The following is a 20597-nucleotide window of genomic DNA, read 5'->3' as shown; positions in this document are numbered from 1 at the left end:
TGAATGTTCCTGTCCTGCTAAGCATTCTACGTGTAACAAGTACTTTTGGGTGTCAGGGAAAATGTATGGAGTAAAAAGTACATTATTTTATTTAGGAATGTAGAGGGATAAAAGTTGTCAAATATGAATAGTAAAGTACAGATACCCCCAAAAAACTACAAGTAACGTATTTAACCTTTATTTAACTAGGCAAGTCACGTTACTGAAGTACTTTACACCACTGATGGTGCATATAACTTCAATGAGGACACCTGAACCGTATTTGTCCTAACCCAGCCTCATTCAAAATCATTGACAAGAGGAACGCATCTTAATAAATGTAAAATTGCAATTAAAGGGATGTTATACAGTATTACAGTATTATTAAGGGTTAAATACCCAAATTATCCGATCCATTGTAATGCGCCGCTGGTGTAGTGGTATCATGCAAGATTCCCATTCTTGCGACCCGGGTTCGATTCCCGGGCGGCGCACTTATTTTGTTACATTCTATCACAATATTCTCCTACATTTTACATACACATAAAAACAAATATCCAACATGCCATCCATAGCGCAAATCATATGTTACTGTTAATCAATCGTTGCATTACAAGTCTTATTTTGGTCATCGCGACATCCTGCCAGTACATTCACCAAAGCCACAGTGCGCATGCGATGCTATACCTTAGCGATGCCGTATATCCGCTCTCTTTCTCCGCCATTTTATGTCGCTTTTCTATTGTTCATAATTGAAGTTAGCAGGGGCGGCGGAGCGATTTACTGCGCATTAAAACATTTTTGGACATTGCTCAGTGGACATCAGCAAAATAGGGTAAAGGAGCAAGAATCCAAGGTCATCATAGAATACGACACACGTGGATTTTTCTCTCAGGGTTCGATCTCAACCTCGGTCGGAAAATATGATGGACGACGAAACACCCAAGACCCTGTATGTATGAATAGCAGCACGCTATTAGCTAGCCGAATGACCATTTATTTCAAGTAGCAGTGCATTGGTCTTATGTGTCAATTGCATTTTTATATGATGTGGTTCATAATAATCATGTCAGCCATTTCTCTACCCCCCCCCTGTTTATTAGCTAACTAGTTGTGAGCCAACCAACTGGGTTTATGATGGAAATGCACTGGCTAATAGGCTAGTTAACTAACATGTCAGACGTGTCCATTTCTAAGACAAAGGCATTGTAGCCACCTATGCTGTAGAAGAGAACATGTTGCGACTTGCAAAATTGTCTCTAAAGCCATCTTTTAAGATCTCAACATTTAGAGATATTGTGATGTTCTTATTCGCATATGGGAGTTAAATTTGCATTTTGTATATTTTGGTAATATCATATGAGGAAGACTAACGTTCGCATGATTAGCAGGATAACTAGCTATCTTGCTTACTAACTCTTGTCGACAGCATGCCGGGCCTCTAAATTAGCTTCAGTATCATGCTGAGCAATGCTGTTGTCGTCAGCCCGATAACGTTACATTTCTACACCGGTGTCCATACAGTATTCAAGAAAGCACAACCTAACTGCTAACGTTGTCTAGCTAGCTATACCTACACTGCTCGGCATACATCAATGACCAATAATAGTCGGACATCAATGTGTTATCTGTTGCTGTTGGCTAACTACCTACCATACCTCAACAAATGAGATTCAGATTGGGTATGTCAGCTAACTAACATGAATGTGTTGGTTGCAACTACGACACTGGCCATGCATGATAATGCACATATAGAAATTGTTGAATGCAATGTAAAAGCGCGGCCTAGTCCTCTCGGAAGCCCAGATTCTGGTGCCTCGGCGCCTAATTTAGGATATTCTAACTGTGAATGTTACTTACTCTATACATTTGTGTTAGTTTTTCTCGCAGTAGACACAAACTGTGACACTAACATAATCTGTCTTGAAAATGTTGCAAATATTATGTTCAGTAGCTGTAAAAGCCAGGTGTCTACTTTCCAAACAAAGCCGGCTAACGTTACTTGACTGGTTGTGTATGGCACTGCCTTATGTTATGTTATGGTTTCAGTTTCACCTCAGTTGTCTTCATGTGGCCACTGTTGCTATATGGTGCCTTGCATGGGCTGGTATCCATTTTAAGATTTGAAGTCCCAATATCTTCTTAATTGTTAGCTGTGAGGTAGAATACACTGAGTTAAAGGGATAGTTCACCCCAAAATAAGAAACAATTCCAGACGGTTTCATACCGCTGTACTTTGTCGATGGTGGTGAACTATCCATTTTAAATCCAGATCTTCACAACCACACTTCCTTGTCTATCAGCTAAGTGGAGCATTTGTTGTCTTGTATTTGCTGAGTTGAACCCAGGGTGTCCATGCTGATGTGTTGTCACTGTGCTGCAGGTATGTGGGGAACCTGTCCCGGGATGTGACTGAAGCCCTCATCATGCAGCTGTTTGGACAGATCGGCCCCTGCAAGAGCTGTAAAATGATAGTAGACGTGAGTCCTTCCTATTGGCTAGGAATGAACCTTCTCCAATCAGATTCAACTCAGAATTACTTACCACTGCACCATGTTCAGTCAGAACAAATGGGAGAGAATGTTTTGAAATGGAAAAACAAAAAGGGCATTATGATTAGACTTGGAGCTGGGCGTTATGGACAAAAATCCATATTGCAATAAATTGCCTGAATTATGATGCTGACAATGAATAGGATAAGTTTATAATTTTATTGTGCACTGCAGTTTTTGTAAATTATCATTGAAACTACTACTAGTTTGATTGTTCTAGGCACCAATTGTCCCATTAACAATCACCCATATTAGATCATTAATTTCAAACTTCACATTTCTTCAAGTATAGGCTACTTATCTTAAAGAACAATATCAGCAAAATGCCTGCGATAAGTGATTGGTATGGTCGGTTTCGATCATTTTCGGTTTAACGTCCCATCTGTATTTGGACTCGTTGAGAGGGGTACCACTGCTTCAAAAACATTTTCTCTAGTTTTGTCCCTACTGGGCGCCGACCATGACTAGGGGCCTATTCAGTGGTCTGCAACACATTGCAGATGGGAATTTAATATATAAAGCCTAAACAAAAACAAATATGACCACACAATTCCCTGTTCTACATGACAGAGGGATATCTGTCCTACACACTATTGCTTTATCTGGCACCCACTGAAAGTGACCCAGGACTGACTAGCCAAATAGGATAGAATAGCTTTGACCAGTAATAGTCAGCTGCCAGTTTAAGAACACATTGTACTGTTGCGAGTCTTTTTTCTGGGTTTGATTTACATTGAGTCTGTCAAGCTAAATAGAGGGATGATTGTTTGGCCAATTTGTAAATGATGATGAATGATAATGGATTTTATTTGTATATGCTAACTGGAGTATAAAATGCTTTACATTTTAATTGTTTTTATTTAACTAGGCAAGTCAGTTAGGAACAAATTCTTATTTAAGGAGGGAGACTCAACTAGGCCTACATTTTACAAGGGTAGGATGAAGCGGTGGGCAGCTCTGGTGTCAAAGGTAAAGTTCCTGTCCCCTGTTCCCTTCCAGACGGCAGGTAATGACCCATACTGCTTTGTGGAGTTCTACGAACACAGGCACGCTGCCTCGTCACTCGCAGCCATGAATGGTCGTAAAATAATGGGTAAGGTAAGCTATCGTATCTACAGGGTGAGTCTGGTTGGGTCGGCTTGGGGAGGGGAAGGAGGAGAGGGTTGGCCTACTTGATGTAGGTCTGGAAAGGTCAGATGGGTGCAAGCAATATGGCGGCCCTATGAGGAATGGTTAGGGGTGGGGGTGATTTGGGACTGGGTATCACATGGAATCACGTTATCAGTTCAATCTCAACAGTTGGCATTAAACATCAGGGAGTATGACATGCATGGAATGTTTCCTCATTGAGCAATAATACCGCAACACCAGAATGTATTATTATTTTTTAAATATAAGTAGGCTACATTTGAATGGTCTTGCAGCATTCCTTACAACGGTAGGCTACTTTGTTTTTCACCCCGAAATCTGTCTCCATTCCTCACATGTCTAAAGATAGCCCAGATAAGACTACATATTCTACACAAATGTTGTGTAGATGCCATTCTATATAAATTAGGATCAATCTGCAGGCCTCAATCTCTAATTAATGGGGAAGTTTGACATTGGCACCATCTAATTCAGTCATATTACAATCTTTCCCATTCATTTGGGTTTGAAGCCAGCAGATCTCGCAATGTAAATGAAACGTCTGGTTCATTTGACCTGGCGGAGATGCTGATTGAAGGAGCGAGGACGACGGATTGCACTTGAATTCAAACACTATGATACTCCTGTTGATAAGATGTTATGTATTTATTTTTTGCTGGCTACTGATTTGGGACCCTGGCCACCTGACCCTGGCCATCCCAGATTGGTTGTAGCTAATAGGCTTACTACTCTACATACTATTTAATCCTACTGGTAGAAACAGCTTCTGGACATCACCCATGTACAGTTTCATGCTCAGAAGAGAACTTGGCATAGGCAATTAATATTGGCAGCATGTCCAATGACTTTAAACCTGGTTGGGTTGTGTAATCTTTCTAAGTAGTGTCCCCCATTGACCGGTTTCAAATTACACTCCTATACTTCTACCCTTATTTTTCTGTACAATGTGTTCTTTTGCAAAAATCCTTTGCATAAAGAATCCAAATAATACTATTTATATCTTTAAAGACACATTCAGTTGAAAATATTTTATCCTCAACAGGTATTGAAGGACCATTTGAGGAGTAATACAAGTTCGTAAAATTCACTTGTTTGTAAGTCCCTTGTTATTTGGACCTTTTTTTTTTTTTTTTTCTTTTTTACTTCCTAGACGTTTTGTTCCAAATTTGATTGATTGGACGGTGAGACTGAATTGTGACGTAGTCTGAGTGACCAGGCTTTCCCTCTATCACTGGTGTGACTACAACAAGCCCTCTAATAGGCTGACAGACGCGTGCTGTACAAGTAAGGCTTGCTTTTCACCCCTCTTTCCATCCCCCTCTATCTTTTTCTCTTTCCATCTCTCTTTCTCTTCTTTAGGAGGTCAAGGTGAACTGGGCCACAACCCCTAGCAGCCAGAAGAAAGACACAAGCAGTGAGTACTATCTCTATTAATACTTTGACATGCACTGTACCTAACTGTTAAAGGAGTAGTGCCTATATAAAGCATGGAAACTTAATAATTATTCAAATGTGGCTAGACTTTGTATGGGGCATTTAGAGCACACTTGTGTTATCCAATATTATTCCAAGAATCGTTAGCATTGCTGCCTAAAATGATTTGACTTTTTGTCATCTTCAAAAATGTTTTATACACATGATTCTGTTTGTGTTCAGATCACTTCCATGTTTTCGTTGGAGACCTCAGTCCTGAAATCACCACGGATGACATCAAAGCTGCTTTCGCCCCCTTTGGGAGGATATCGTGAGTGTTATCTGTTTCTCCCTACCCCAGTTATCTCGCTTATTCAAAAACACTACAAAGATATGTTCCTTCAATCGTGAATGTATTGATTGAACACGAGAACAAGCTGTATTCGCAGCATTCATCTGTAAAACATGCTCTCTACAGGCCTTTTTGGAGTATGTCTCTCAACAAGCAGCTAATGAAATACTAATCACAGCACTTCTTAGTATCATACTTATCATCCAGTGCTTTACAGCAACGTGGGGCCAAAACCTCCCTGGACAGCAACCCAGTTAGTCGGTGGCAAGGAAAAGCTTCCTAGAAACACAGATGGATCAGTTGGCAGAGGCCATAACTTCCTATTGTCTTGCTAACAGTAGTCTCTGTCCACAGTGATGCTCGGGTGGTGAAAGACATGGCTACTGGCAAATCTAAAGGCTATGGCTTTGTGTCCTTCTTCAACAAATGGGTGAGTGCCCGCCCCCTCCCATCCTCGGCTTACTGTGCTGCATCTGGGTTGGTTGTTTGCAAGAAATCATTAGCATCGGAGCAGTGTGAGACTCCATTCCTTTTTTGTGTCCCCCCTTAGACGTCACCCAGCAATGTTTAGCCAAGCAAATACCACCCTGTAATTCAGTAGCTACTTTGAGCTATGGAGTTTACATGGGTGAAGACATGATTTAGATTCTATGTTACACCATTATTACTATCACTATGCATAGTAAATGGTATGCCTTTGTGTGTAGGATGCAGAGAATGCCATCCAACAGATGGGAGGTCAGTGGTTGGGAGGACGGCAGATCAGGACTAACTGGGCCACCAGGAAGCCCCCTGCGCCCAAAGCCACCTACGAGAGTGAGTTAGACACACCACTCTAAAGAATGACTCGCGCTACACCTGCTGGCATCCGATTTGGAAAAAAAGAAATGAAAAAAATTGGCATCTATTTTTTCCATTCATGTTTTAAATCAACCTTCTCCCCTGTGGAGCAGCAAACACCAAACACCTGTCGTTTGAAGAGGTTGTGAACCAGTCCAGTCCCAGCAACTGTACCGTCTACTGTGGAGGTGTCACAACAGGCCTCACAGGTCAGAACCTCAAGACAATCTGTACTATGGAAGTCACAACATAGATTGCAGGTTATTTAGATGGAATATGTGATGTCATTGGTGAGCCCATCCTAACTGATATACCTCGTTGTTTCCAGAGCAACTGATGAGGCAGACCTTCACCCCCTTCGGTCAGATCATGGAGATCAGAGTTTTCCCAGACAAAGGCTACTCATTTGTGAGGTAAGTCCATGCAGATTGTCTACAGAATACACTGTTACAGAAGCCCTTATTCCAACAGAGTAACCCAGAATCACAGCAAAAGCTGGTCATCTCCAGGTGAAAACGTGGCACGTTTGGCTGCTGACCTTGGAAGTTGTTTGGGAGATTTTCCTCTCACCTGCGTCTCTCCCTGGTATAGGTTCAACTCCCACGAGGGAGCGGCCCACGCCATAGTGTCAGTGAACGGGACGTCCATAGATGGTCACGTGGTGAAGTGTTACTGGGGGAAAGAAACCACAGACATGGTCAGCCCCATGCAGCAGGTACAGATGCCTCAGGTAAGACCGCAGGTAACAGCACTTCCTTTCTCATACAACATCCTTTATACTCTCTTAGATATTATACATGTGTAATAACATGGATTTAATACACATGTGTAATAACATGGATATAATATACATGTGTAATAACATGGATATAATATACATGTGTAATAACATGGATATAATATACATGTGTAATAACATGGATATAATATACATGTGTAATTACATATCTACATGCTCTGTTTTAGGGGCTTGATGTAGCAGTTGGCCCACTTTGCTGTGCTTATGGGTATCTAAGGAAACAGAAAACATAGTAGACCCATTTTGATCCAAAAGTTCAACAATTACATAATTTGAAACCTAAGTGTTGTCTCCACAGCAGAACAAAATAGGTTTTGCAGCGCAGCCCTACGGCCAGTATGCCCAGTGGTACGGTAACGCCCAGCAGATTGGCCAATACGTCCCAAACGGGTGGCAGGTGCCCACCTACGGAGTCTACGGACAGGCCTGGAACCAGCAGGGATTCAAGTGAGTACTCATGGACTCCTAGAGGGAAGGGAACAAGTTGTTTGAAGGAAATGCACCCCAGATGTCAGGAGACGTGTATAACATTTCAGCCCAGATGTTGGGAGGAGACTTGTTTAACATCAGTGGCTCTTGAAGATCAATCTTAACTTCTTGTTCATGTCGGTGCGCTCTCTCTTCATCCCTCTCATTACCTTTACCCTCCTGCCCTTTAACCATCACCGATTTTGTGTTTACACCTTTCTCTCCCCATCCTTCATCTATCCTCTAACCTCCATGTTGTCTCTGTGTAGCCATTTACAGGCGGGTGCAGGGTGGACGGGCGTGGGAGCCGTCAGTAATGGCGGTGTGGTGGAGCCTGGACAGGGAGTCAATGGGACTGTGCTGGCCAACCAGTCCGGCATGGGCACCGCTGGCTACCACACCCACTGATCAGCGTTGGCCTGGCGGCCCAGAGTCGGCCTCCTACCCTCCACAACAGGGATCCTATACAGAGGGTGGGGGGGCCAACATGTGCCCTGTCTTTTACAACATGATTAAGAACTCTATGACGGGGAGGGGGGGTTCCCCTGTCCGCCCCCCCCCCCCACCCAACCTGTTTTTACATGTAAGTTTTAAGGTGGAGAAGAGGAGGAGGAGGAAACGCTTGTGTGTCATTGGCGATAGAGTTGCCCAGTTGCCCAGTCCTGGTATATAAGATACACACGTGTGTGTATACAGTACCAGTAAAAAGTTTGGACACACCTACTTATTCCAGGGTTATTATTTATTTGTACTATTTTCTAGATTGTAGAATAATAGTAAAGACATCAAAACTATGAAATAACACATGGAATCATGTAGTAACCAAAAAAAGAGTTAAACAAATCAAAATAAATGTTATATTTGAGATTCTTCAAATTAGACACCATTTACCTTGACAGCTTTGCACATTCTTGGCATTCTCTCAACCAGCTTCATGAGGAATGCTTTTCCAACTTTCTTGAAGGAGTTCCCACATGCTGAGCACTGCTTTTCCGTCACTCTGTGATCCAACTCATCCCAAACCATCTCAATTGGGTTGAGGTTGGGTGATTGTAGAATCCAGGTCATCTTATACAGCTCTCATCACTCTCCTTCCTGGTCAAATAGCCCTTACACAGCCTGGAGGTGTTTTGGGTCATTGTCCTGTTGAAAACAACTTATAGTCCCACTAAGCGCAAACCAGAAGGGATGGCGTATCGCTGCAGAATGCTGTGGTAGCCTTGCTGGTTAAGTGTGCCTTGAATTCTATAAATATATCAGACAGTGTCACCGGTAAAGCACCATCACACCTCGTCCTCCATACTTCACGGGGAACCACACATGCAGAGATCATCTGTTAAACTACTCTGCGTTTCACAAAGACACGGCTGTTGGAACCAAAATCTAATTTGGACTCATCAGACCAAAGGAAAGATTTCCACCGGTCTCATGTCCATTGGTCGTGTTTCTTGGCCCAAGCAAGTCTCTTCTTATTGCTGTCCTTTAGTAGTGGTTTATTTCCGCAATTGGACCATGAAGGCCTGATTCACACAGTTTCCTCTGAACAGTTGATGTCTATTACTTGAACTCTGTGTAGCATTTATTTGGGATGCAATTTCTGAGGCTGGTAACTCAAATGAACTTATCCTCAGTAGCAGAGGTAATTCTGGGTCAACCATTCCTGTGACGGTCCTCATGAGAGTCAGTTTCATCATAGCGCTTGATGGTTTTTGCGACTGCACTTGAAGAAACTTTCAAAGTTCTTGAAATGTCCCGCTTTGACTGACCTTCATGTCTTTAAATTAATGATGGACTGTCATTTTTCTTTGCTTATTTGAGTTTTTCTTGACATAATATGGACTTTGTCTTTTACCAAATAGGGTTATCTTCTGTATACCACCCCTACCTAGTCACAACACAACTGATTGGCTGAAAGGCATTCAGAAGGAAAGTTCCACAAATTAACTTTTAACAAGGCACATCTCTTAATTGAAATGCATTCCAGGTGACTATCTCATGAAGCTGGTTGAGAGAATGCCAAGAGGGTGCAAAGCTGTCATCAAAGCAAAGGGTGGCTAATTTGAAGAATATAAAATATATGTTGATTACTTTAACACTTTTTTTGCCTACTACATGATTCCATATGTGTTTCATAATTTTGATGTCTTCACTATTCTACAATGCAGAAAATAGTTAAACAAAAAAAGCAACTGGAATGAGTAGGTGTCTGAACTTTTGACTGGTACTGTATACATGCGTACACACACCCTACAACTGACTCATGAATCAAAAAGGACTATGCCATTTTTAATTAAAGTACTATTAAATGATAAAGACTTATTTTGGATTTGCTTTTTCTCGTTGGTTTGTTTAGAACGATTTCCACTGCTGATATCGTTAAGAAACGAGCTTTGCCTTTTTGTTTTTTGTTTGTTTTGGGACTCATTTTAAAGAAATGTTTAAAGCAATGACTCCATGGAATCATGTGAAATGTAAGAACCTTTTTTTGTTTTTTATGTTTATAAAAAAACGAATGAAATGGATGTCAACTGTTGTATTTTTTTAAAAATTTCAATATCTCAACTAAGAAACAATTGCAGGGATTACTGCCACTGTTCTTCTTTCTTTTAAAGGCAGACAAATATTGCACAATACTATTACTTAGTTACCTTTTCACAAAATTTGATGTTACACAAATTCTAGGTATTTTGAATTGTTTTGCATTCCACTTTTTTCCTTTTGAAACTTGTTTTAGGAGGGCGTACGTACGTATACTGTTTTGTATGTAAATAACCCAACAAAGTCTGTTCAACTGTTCTGACGCTGTATAAAGAGGGAAAAACCTCGTGTTAATTATGGAAGCTTGCTTGCTTTTTGACGGCCAGGGCTGGGGTTTTAAACTAGACTGGGGCATATTAGCATCACTGCTAAATGCTAGTCCATTACAATGTAGGGACAGTGCAACATTTGATTCTTCCAGGGGCCTGAGGAGAGCGAACAGCAGTGCAAAAATGATCGATACTGAAAAGTAATGTAGAATTAAAGTTATTCTGTGTATAAAACCTAAATATTGAACTTTTTGGTGGTTTTTTTTATGACAAAGTAGTAAATAGTTATCAAACGTAAAAAATAAAAAAAACTTGAATGGATCATAATTTTGCACTGTGCCCCCCCCCCCCCCCCTCCCCCCATGGAGTTGTTTAAATAATACAGTTGGATGAGACCCATTGTGTTGCCTTATTTTGAGTTAATTTAATTTTAACCAACCAATTTATCATAGAGTAGGCAGTGCCTAAGGATAGACCTTATGTTTTGGGGGTGGGGTTATGTTGCTGATGCTATAACGTGTTATTGCTTTGTCCCATTAAAATGCTGATGCTTATAAACATTGCTTGCGGAAACGGATCATATTTCTATCTCTGTTTTTACAGGCTTGAGTTGAGAGTATTGTGAGAGGTGGTCCAGTCTTGCAAAGAAATGCTTTTTTGTTTACAATGAGCTTTCCTACTTGTAGTATTCAGATCCATTGATTTTTGTCATCAGATAACACGTTTTGGAATTAACAGGAACTGGAATTACAAGAGCAGGGCAGGCCTACATACACTTGACCCAGGCTGTGTTTGAATTTCTGATCTACAGGTATGAACAAGATAGAAACTACATGTCGCTTGATTCTCTTCTCTGAAAAGGGTTTCATCTCGGCCCTGTGACCAACACCAGTAATGTATATGTGCTGCCTTCACTTGCTAGTCGGAAATATAAGATTTCCTAACTGGTTGAACACGCCAACCAGATAGCAAGTCGTAAATGTCCAAGTTATCTAGATCTGACTAGCATGCGAACGTGGCAACAAACATTTTATTGCTGATTCTATGTAGTGACCATTTGAGTGACTTTGAAGCCACTGGTCAGCCATATTTGCACTCCCCAGTAGGAGCAGTCCTCCATAGGAATGCCTTTTTTAATTGTACCTTTATTTAACTAGGCAAGTCAGTTAAGAACAAATTCTTATTTACAATGACGGCCTAGAAACAGTGGGTTAACTGACTTGTTCAGGGGCAGAATGACAACAAATAACTGTAACATTGACCTAAAACATATACTTTAAGGACTTTTATATTTTTATGTATAGCTCACAATTTTAAAGTATTTGCATGAAGGTGTCTAATAATAGAAAAAACTATGTAGTCATTAAATGCATTTCTATAGAGCTCGCCAGCTTGTAGTTCTAAAACCCGGAAATGAGTTACCTCTGGTTCATTCAGCCATTCCTATGGTGAACATTAATGGGGAAAGAATAGGGTTTTTGGGATAAATGCCGAAAATAGGGTCTGAGGTTAACACAAGTTTAAGAGATGATATACGTTTTGTTCTATGAGTTGTCAGTTAACCTGACCTTTTTGAATTATGAAGGCTTTATGTGCTTTTTTAAATGACAAATGCTTCAAAATTAACAAAAAAGTGACAGATGATTATCCTAGAACAAAATGTATAAGATCTTATAAAGCCATATTCGGACAGAATACATTTTACTGGGTAGCTCAGGTAATGTAATTATGTCCACGAGCACTAATCACCACATCCCTAATTTAGTTTTGTCCGAACTGCCATGTCAGTCATTTTTATTTGTCAGTAAGGTTATTACCCCAGCCGTAAAAACCTACTGTTTTTCGGCAGACTCCAAGGTCTTCTGATAATACTTATCCCGGGCGAATCGTCATCCCTGTGTTTTTAGGGATATTACAGTTTAACTGGTGCTGCACCCAGTTTGGGTATGAACATGGGGAACACATTTATGCTTAAAACAAAGCGCTATGCACTAGCCTACAGATGGATAATCTGTTTTGTCCCATATAAACTTTTCCAGTGCCATACTTATATTTTAAAATATGAAGTGGACGATATTGTGGCAATAAATTGATACATTGCTAAATACGTCAGGTCTGCATAGGTTACCGTTTATGGTTATTATTGATATGAATAATTATTTGTACTTTCTCCGAACTGAAGGCCATTAGGCCAATATTAGGTTATCCCTAGACATTTGAAATATCTTCACGCCTAGAAGAGCCTCTGAGTGTCCGTCATAATGGTCAATTGAGAATGAGAAAACACCCAAAAATTACAGGGCAGTTTGGTAAAACTAATCCTCTCCAAATCGTCCACTGGAAAAACGGACATGCTAGGGTTATTATTACATAACCGACGTTATATAGTAATACTAGTCCCATGAGAATATGGTTTAAGCCTGTGTTTACCACATTTATTTTAAGCATTTATCCAAAAACACCATTCATTTCCGCATAGGCTTTGTCCAATGAACCTTTGCGGATTTAGAACAATGAGCTAGTAATAGGTCTTTGCTATCTGTGGAGTTAGTACTTACAAAAATACGCCGTTACTATTTTACAACCGTGGGGGAGTACCAAGATGGACGTATGGTAGAATAAACATCTACTTTATGTATAAGTCGTTGTCCAACACCCTATCCAATCAGGAAGCTCGTTACAGGCGCAATGCGGAGACACGGATGTAAGGAGGAATGGCGACGGTCGAGGGGAAGAGGAGGTTTGTGTATGAAAACTGGAACGACCATACAGCACCAGGATTATAGGTAGCGAAAAAAACACAGGTATGCATTCAGCTGTAACCAATCATGGTCCAAACACAGGCGTGGAGCAGTAGATTGCGATGCGTCTGGTATAATTATGGACCCATTTTACGGAACGTTATTGTTCACTTCAGGAACAATGTCATCCTACATGAATTGGCTTTTCTATTCCTTTCTTAGCAAAGTTACATGTGTTGAAAAGTAACAGTTTTTTAATGATAAATTATTTGTCATATTTTGTAAAAAAACAACACTTATTTCTGATTACATAAGGAAACGCGATAAAGGCCTACAAAGGCTTGACTGGAACAAAAGATTGCATTATGGCTTAAGTTATTTTTTGATCACATTGATTACAGTAATATCTACTTGCTGAAATTAGATCAGGCTGTATCTGTTCTCTTTTCAGACCTACTCTGTCTTCCAGACTTCAGGCCAACTGCCAGTGGAGTCCGGCTGCCCAAATGGAGTCTGGCGTGGCAGTGACCTCACCTCCTGCATCGGTGGTTGCCCCTACACCCCCCAACCTTTGCTCAAAGCAGAGAGAGAGTAGCAAGAAGACTGCTACCAGCACCACCCCCTCCTTTCTGTCCAATCTGGGCAAGCCCACTCTACGAGGGATCAGGAAGTGTCCCCAGTGTGGCGTTTTCAACGGCACCCGTGGGCTCAGCTGCAAGAACAAGGCTTGTGGAATTGTCTTCAGAGATGGGGGGGCTGTGGGGGGAGGCAGAGGGGCCAAGAGAGGGGCGATGGAGGTGGTGCGGGTGGTGATTGACGGAGGAGGGGAAGATGAAGAGAGAGATGAAGGAAGAGGTGGTGAATCCTCAGGTGGAGGTGCGCAGGTGTTCTCTGTCTGTCAGCGAGTGAGAGGGGTGGGAGCGGCTGCAACACAGCGGGGGTTCATAGAGCTTGTCCCCACTGATACGGCCATTGCCACGAGTGAAGGGGCGACTCTGCTGACCCGGGTCAACATGGGCCGCTGCTTCCTGCCCACCTGCCGCCATGCCAACGGTCAAAGGTCAGGCCAGAGCCAGTCACAGCAGGCAGCTGTTCTGACCAACCCCCCCTCCAAGCCTGGCTTGTCTAACTCCGTCACTCCCTGTGTCCACGTGAAGCAGGCCATGGAGTGCCAGGCGCAGGCCACCCCTCTCCCCCTGAAGAGCTCTATCCTGGAGGGGCTTCAGGCCTCAGCCGAGGCCAGGGAAGAGCTCTGGAGGTTGGCTACTGAGTCCCCGGGACCCCTGGTTCAGCGGGTGAACAAAGATACTCTGGTGGTGAAATGTCACAGTGGACCAAGTCATCCTCTGGGGCTGCTGCACCTAACTGTAGGCACGGGGGGGTCTGCTGCTGGGGGGAAGGGGAAGGGGAAGGTCAGAGAGGGGGCTGTGTTTCAGTGTTCCTGTCAGGGGGGTGTCAGAGGAGGTACGGCAGAGGGAAGAGTGGCCGTGGAAACCTCCCAGAATGGGGATGGGGAGGTGAGAGGGTCCTCAGGTGTTGTCTCCTCTGGTGTCTTACCTGACTCCACCTCTCGGCCTGGTGCTGATGCTGGCCCTGCAGCTCCATACCTCTGCCTCCACTTCTATGCCTGTGTTTGCGCCTTCACCAGCGATGAGAAACTGGCCTCAGAGTTCACAGGTTTCCTCAACTACAGCTCCAATGGTAGGTCCCTAGGAGAGGGATTGATGTGTGTGATCTTTGTGTAATATTTCAAGGTGTATGTATGTGTGCACTGCAGTACCTGTAGGAGACTCTGTTGTCATCTGTACTGCAGGTATACAACAGAATGCTGACTGCACAGTCCTCTGTGGCTCCAGCCCACCTCAGCTGCCTGAACCAATCACCGCTCACAAAACCAAGAGACTCCGTCTGGAAGAGCACCTCATTGGTGAGCTGCCCTGTCAATCACACTGTTCATCCAATAGAAGTGCGAGTGCCTCATCATGAAAATAGGACCTTCTTTATGTTCTTTGAAATCTGCCTGAGCACAATTTTTTTCTCTCGATCTGTCCTCTGTGATCATCTATCCTCTTTTTCCTCTGTCACTCCTTTCTTTTTCATTTCCCCCTGTAAGTCCCTCCTCCCTTCTCTCTCCTCCCTCCATGCAGCTGTATGTCCTGTAGGGTGGGTGGGGGTAGGATGGGTAGAGGAGGCCTTGTCAGAGGAAACCTCCTGGTTATTGTGCTCCTGTTTCTATTGGGCTCAAGAACACAGGTGCAGCCTGCCTGCCTCCTTTCTCTCTGTCGCTCTGTGTCTTACCCACTGCCTCTGTCCTGTCCATCTGTCCTCCCTTTCTGTTTCTCACTGCCTTTCTGCCCCTTAACGGTATCCAATAAACCACAGATTCTTGAGCATTAAAAGGTAATATTATATTATTCTATCTCTTTTAATTAATTATGATGTGTGTGTGTGTCAGGGAGCAGCCAGCCTGTGGATGAGAGCCTGGTGACCCTGGGCTTCCAGCAGTGGCTAGCCAGCGTTACAGAGAGGATCCACCTGACCATGCACTACCAGTTTGATGGTAACACACACACACACATACACACACACACACACACACACACACACACACACACACACACACACACAGCCCTCCATCCCTCTGTGTTTGTCTAATTGATGATGATGATAAAGATGTTGTTGTCTCCAGGTAAGCCGGAGCCTCTGGTGTTCCACATCCCCCATGTGTTCTTCAACGCCCTGCAGTATCGTCTGTCCCTGGGCTCCAAGAAGAGACGGCTGCCCAATGCTACCTCAGGTAACCCTTAACCCTAACCACAACCCAACGCCATCCCTAATTCAACTACAGTGAGCTCCAAAAGTACTGGGACAGTGACCCTTGTTTGTTGTTGTTTTGGTTCTGTAGTCCAGCACTTTGGATTTTAAATGACACAATAACTATGAGGTTAAAGTCTAGACTGTCAGCTTTAATTTGAGGGTACCAATACTGTTGGTCCCCTGAAATGGGGCAGTATGTACCAAAAGTGCCGTAATTTCTAAACTGTTTCCCACCATATGGATGAAAATACCTTCAAATTAAAGCTGACAGTCTGCACTTAATCTCATAGTCATTGTATCATTTAAAATGTTGGAGTACAGAACCAAAACAACAACAAAAAATTGTCACTGTCCCAATACTTTTGGAGCTCACTGTATAACGCTACAAATGAGCCTACTCTAACCCTAACAGCCTCGGACACACAGGCTTTGTTTACATTGTTCCGAACTCCTGGGGAACTTGTCTGCCGAAAGATGCCAAAAATACGGTGGCGCCTAGATGAATGCCAGTGACACATTGCCACCTATCAAATCAATCAAACATGTTGATTGGGTGGAGCTCCTAACAAAGGTTATGTTTCTAAAACATTTTCTGACTTGCAACAAGCTAACTAGCATACGATACAAAAAAGAAGGCAGCATAGGCTACTAAAATGTTGTCTAACCGGTAGGAAAAGGGGCACAATCAAAACTAGGAACAAACAACTAATTTGAATTTCTACTCTGAGACAATCAAATGTGAGCGTTAACAGCCAGCACTCCCTTTCAAATGCAAAATCCAATACTGAAGTTCTCCAGACTTCCAATATTTGAGTCATCAAGATGAGATTTGGAAAGAGACTAACCCTAACGCAACTACAGGTAAACCTTAACCCAACACCAAACACAGCCTAAAACTGGTGGGTACTTTAAGGTTAAGTTACAAGGGAAACATGTTTTGTTATCTTATCTTTTTGTTTTCTTTGGTCAGCGCTTGTGAGGAATGATGATCTGCACCATGGCTCCTTCCCCAAGTACACCTGGCACATCACCAACCTGATGCAAGTGAAACGCATCTTCGACACCCCAGAGGTCAGCTCTCTCTTCTTCACTCCTCCCCATCTCCCACCTTCATCTCATCCACTCACACGGTCTTCAGACTGCTCGTGTCATGTATTTACCACAGGGTGTTGTTATGTTTTGGTCTTAGTCACTCTGTGACTTTCTCTCTATCTCATCATGCATCCTTCTCCCACTCTCTGTCTTCCTCTGTCTGTCTAGCTGCCCCTGGAGTTGACCCAGAGTTTTGTGAAGAACAGTGATGGTTCCTTCTCTCCGTTCCGCTGTCCCGAGCCTCTTCATCCTGACCCCACTGAGGGCTACAGCCGGACGGACAGATCCCAGGCCATACGACCCCTGGAGCTACGCACCTTTCTCCATGTCGGTCAGTGTGCGTGTGTGGTGTGTGTGTGTGAGAGCTGGGTTGGACTGCTATGTGTGATGTCATATGATCTGATTTGTTGTGATCACCACAGGACTGTGTACAGCGGATCAGAAGGATCCCACACCCTTTGTGATCGAGTGGATCCCAGACGTCCTGCCTCGCTGTCGCGTCGGAGAGCTCCGCATCCGCTTCCAGTATGGTCACCAGCACGGAGGACAGACGGAATACTGCGATGGGACGCCGAGACGCACCGGAGCGGGAGGAGGGACAGAGAGGGGGGGTTGCAAGTCATCATCAGAGACCTCCCTTTCCAAATAAAAAGTTCCACAGGCATCTGTCCCATGAGGCAGGGTAGCCTAGTGGTTAGAGCGTTGGGCTAGTAGCCGCAAGGTTGCAAGTTCAAATCCCCGAGCTGCCAAGGTACAAATCTGAAATTTAAATCTGAACAAGGCAGTTAACCCACTGTTCCTAGGGCGTCATTGAAAATAAGAATTAGTTTTTAACTGACTTGCCTAGTTAAATTAAGGTCAAATTAAAAAACTGGAGGATCTGTTAGTTAATAGTTCTGTGAATTATGAAAGTCTAGAGCATTGTTTTTAGAAAGAGGGAGATGAGGGGGGCTATTTTTTAGAGAGAGAAATGAGGGGGGAACATTTTGAGAGAAGGAAAGAAGAGATGTGAAAGAGTGCTGCTGATGGCCAAGAATTGTATTTTTTACATCACTGTTTGTACACTCTTCTCCCAAAGTTACCCTATGTCCCTTCCATGGCAGCTAACATGGATTTGTGTTATTACCCTATGTCCCTTCCATTGCAGCTAACATGGATTTGTGTTATTACCCTATGTCCCTTCCATTGCAGCTAACATGGAGTTGTGTTAATTCATGCTATTACATGACTTCTATGTATCAAATCGCAGTTGCTTGATAACATTAGCTACTCTACAGAGAAGTAGCATCTGAATGTAATATCAAGTCATTGAGATAATCAAATGACAAACGTGTGCGAGGCTTATGTGTGTATCTGAAGGGTTGTAAATGAATGACATCTGATTGATTATCCTTTGCGCGTGTGTGTGCATTTATAAGTGGTGTATAATGAATAAGAACTTTCTGGTGTGTAGCAATCTAATTCACTGTCGAGTAGAATATTTACGTTTGCCCGTAGTTACAGAATAACCTAATGGTTTGTTGTATTTTTGTTTGTTTGTAGTGTTGATTAATAAATTCATTGACCTTGAGAATAGACAGTCTTTCTACTCTGAAAATCAACTTTTTCTATTTCTTAGCATCGCTCCCTTCCATCCTTTACGTTACTTATTTTACTGATAAAAAGAGCGTGCACACTTGTGTCCTAGATGTTGCTTGTTTTTCAGCCAGTGTTGAGCTTAGTCTTTGTCCACCAGGTGGCGACATTGGCCAACAATTTCACACCAGTGTTCCACAAACTAGACTAGTGCCAACGGAAGAGAAATTATGTTTTGCTTTATAGAAACGTAACTGTCCAATGTATGGCCATGGCTCCATCCCCCGATGAACAGACAGCTCACTTCAATTACACACTCCTTCTCAGGATATTATCATAACCACACAGTCTCAGAATAAGATCCACTTTTACATGAACTAATTGATTCAGTTAATGCTCCTTAGTGAACCACATGCCAAATTAGTGATGTACGGAGTAGGAGGAGGACATTAGTGTATCAGAGGTGTGTGTGGGTGTCAGAACATCGATGGCTCCCGGCCCTATTCGTCCTCCCTCTCAGACCCCCAGGAGACAACCTCCACAAGAGTGTGTGACACTAAGCGAGAGAAGAGAAACATCCTGTTTGACAGCAGGAAAGCGAGCTTGAAAGTTGGATGAGGATGAAAGAGCGGGCTGGAAAGAGAGGGAGGGAGGGAGGGAGAGAATTACATTGGTAGAAGAATTGGAGCGAAGGTCACATGTCAAGTAGAATATGATTCAAATCTCAGGGTCACAAAATTATTTTAGCTGGTGTGCAGTGTGTGTTTGTGTGCACACTAGTGTGTATGTGTCCCTTAATGATGGAATTGTGAGGAGCCAGCGCTCTGTGACTGTGTGTGTGCGCGTGTGTTTCTCTGTGTCTGTCAACGCCAGCCTACAGACACAGAGACGACAGCTATCTCTTAGCCTTGTTCTTCAGAGTTACAGAGAAAATTAGTATCAGTCTGCGCCAAAGCTGTATAGTACGCGGCTAAGGGTAAAAAACTAAATAGAATCCAAAGGGAGCTCACACTCAAACCATACAGGGAAAACCTGCAGGTGTTCGAGATGGAGATACTGTACATATTTATATTATTTAATACATGTTCAGGTACTACGTGCAACATTTTTTACACTTCCTTTGGACACTCCCACTAGGTCCTTCAGCTTAATCCAATCCAAGATGGGGAGCAAGCAAGTGCAGACTTCAGAGAGAGGAGTATTGAGACTTGAGATTCACCCACAGTCTAATTAAAGAACACTGAGACAATGAAGTGATTAGCAGATGTCAATCAGTACCTCTGAGACTCAATGGATCACTTAACTACTGACCTCTAAGGCCTGGCTGTCAATCATTAAACCAACCAACCCAATCACACATCACTCTCCTGCCAATACCTCCTACTCTCTCTCTCTCTCCCTCACTGCTGTCTTTCTTTCTCTGTCTCTCTCCACCCTTCTCCCCCCTCTCTTTTTCTCTCTCTCAGTCTCTCTCTCTCTCTGGAATGTTGGTGGTTACTGAGGGGGTGCTGGGTTCAGTGGTGACCCCACTCGTCCCTAGTTTGTATGATCCTCTCTGACCCTGTGTTCCTCTCTCTCTCTGTCCCATTACAGCACCATTTATCCGACCTGTTTTCCTCCATTGTAACCAGGCTTCCCACAGCAAAACAAGTTGAAATTCACTCATTTTATTAATCTGCTTGTTCTGCCCTCATATTGTGCATCACATTGAAGTATTTGACCATTTTATTTTTCAGGACAACCAGGGTTACAAGTAGAACACAAAACTATTTGACAAACAGTTGCATTAATGAGTTTTATTGACTAATGTCAAACCAATAAGGTCTTCTGAGCAAAAACCTGATACAAATGTATTTATAAGAGTACAGAAATTGTTTGCTCCATGAGAAATGAACATCTTACTCGTCAGTGAAATTGTGTGGAGTTTGGAGTTTGCGACATCAGGTATGTGAGCTTATTACATTATAGACACCATGTCCTGGGATTTCCTATGATCTTCTATGTAGAGGAACC

General features: G+C 42.8%; 2 protein-coding genes and 1 non-coding gene across 7 annotated transcripts; all 3 read left to right on the top strand.

Moving 5' to 3' along the window:
* Positions 1-402: 402 nt before the first annotated feature.
* trnag-ccc (transfer RNA glycine (anticodon CCC)) lies at positions 403-473 on the top strand. Its single transcript has one exon. It is a non-coding gene; the product is annotated as a tRNA-Gly (tRNA).
* Positions 474-661: 188 nt separating this feature from the next.
* Positions 662-10922, top strand: LOC129818238 (cytotoxic granule associated RNA binding protein TIA1-like). 4 transcript variants are annotated; one of them, XM_055873984.1, is made up of 12 exons: positions 664-931; positions 2363-2459; positions 3531-3629; positions 5040-5094; positions 5337-5424; positions 5800-5875; positions 6153-6261; positions 6399-6494; positions 6614-6698; positions 6877-7015; positions 7386-7531; positions 7822-10922. In XM_055873984.1, exons 1-12 carry the CDS (start codon positions 903-905, stop codon positions 7958-7960), a joined length of 1158 nt encoding a protein of 385 aa, XP_055729959.1. In that variant the 5' UTR covers positions 664-902; the 3' UTR covers positions 7961-10922. The 4 variants fall into 4 exon arrangements, with proteins under 4 accessions (XP_055729960.1, XP_055729959.1, XP_055729957.1 ...); XM_055873982.1 differs by having other exon boundaries at positions 6877-7027; positions 7383-7531; XM_055873983.1 differs by having other exon boundaries at positions 665-931; positions 7383-7531.
* Positions 10923-13022: 2100 nt separating this feature from the next.
* LOC129818237 (uncharacterized protein C2orf42-like) lies at positions 13023-18584 on the top strand. 2 transcript variants are annotated; one of them, XM_055873981.1, is made up of 8 exons: positions 13023-13163; positions 13570-14801; positions 14914-15027; positions 15556-15660; positions 15790-15897; positions 16888-16988; positions 17178-17340; positions 17432-18584. In XM_055873981.1, exons 2-8 carry the CDS (start codon positions 13607-13609, stop codon positions 17656-17658), a joined length of 2013 nt encoding a protein of 670 aa, XP_055729956.1. In that variant the 5' UTR covers positions 13023-13163; positions 13570-13606; the 3' UTR covers positions 17659-18584. The 2 variants fall into 2 exon arrangements, with proteins under 2 accessions (XP_055729956.1, XP_055729954.1); XM_055873979.1 differs by having other exon boundaries at positions 13552-14801.
* Positions 18585-20597: the final 2013 nt, after the last annotated feature.

The sequence above is a fragment of the Salvelinus fontinalis genome, chromosome 21 (assembly GCF_029448725.1).
Source record: "Salvelinus fontinalis isolate EN_2023a chromosome 21, ASM2944872v1, whole genome shotgun sequence".
In the NCBI taxonomy this organism is placed as follows: domain Eukaryota; kingdom Metazoa; phylum Chordata; class Actinopteri; order Salmoniformes; family Salmonidae; genus Salvelinus; species Salvelinus fontinalis.
This window is presented reverse-complemented; position numbering and strand designations above follow the sequence as displayed.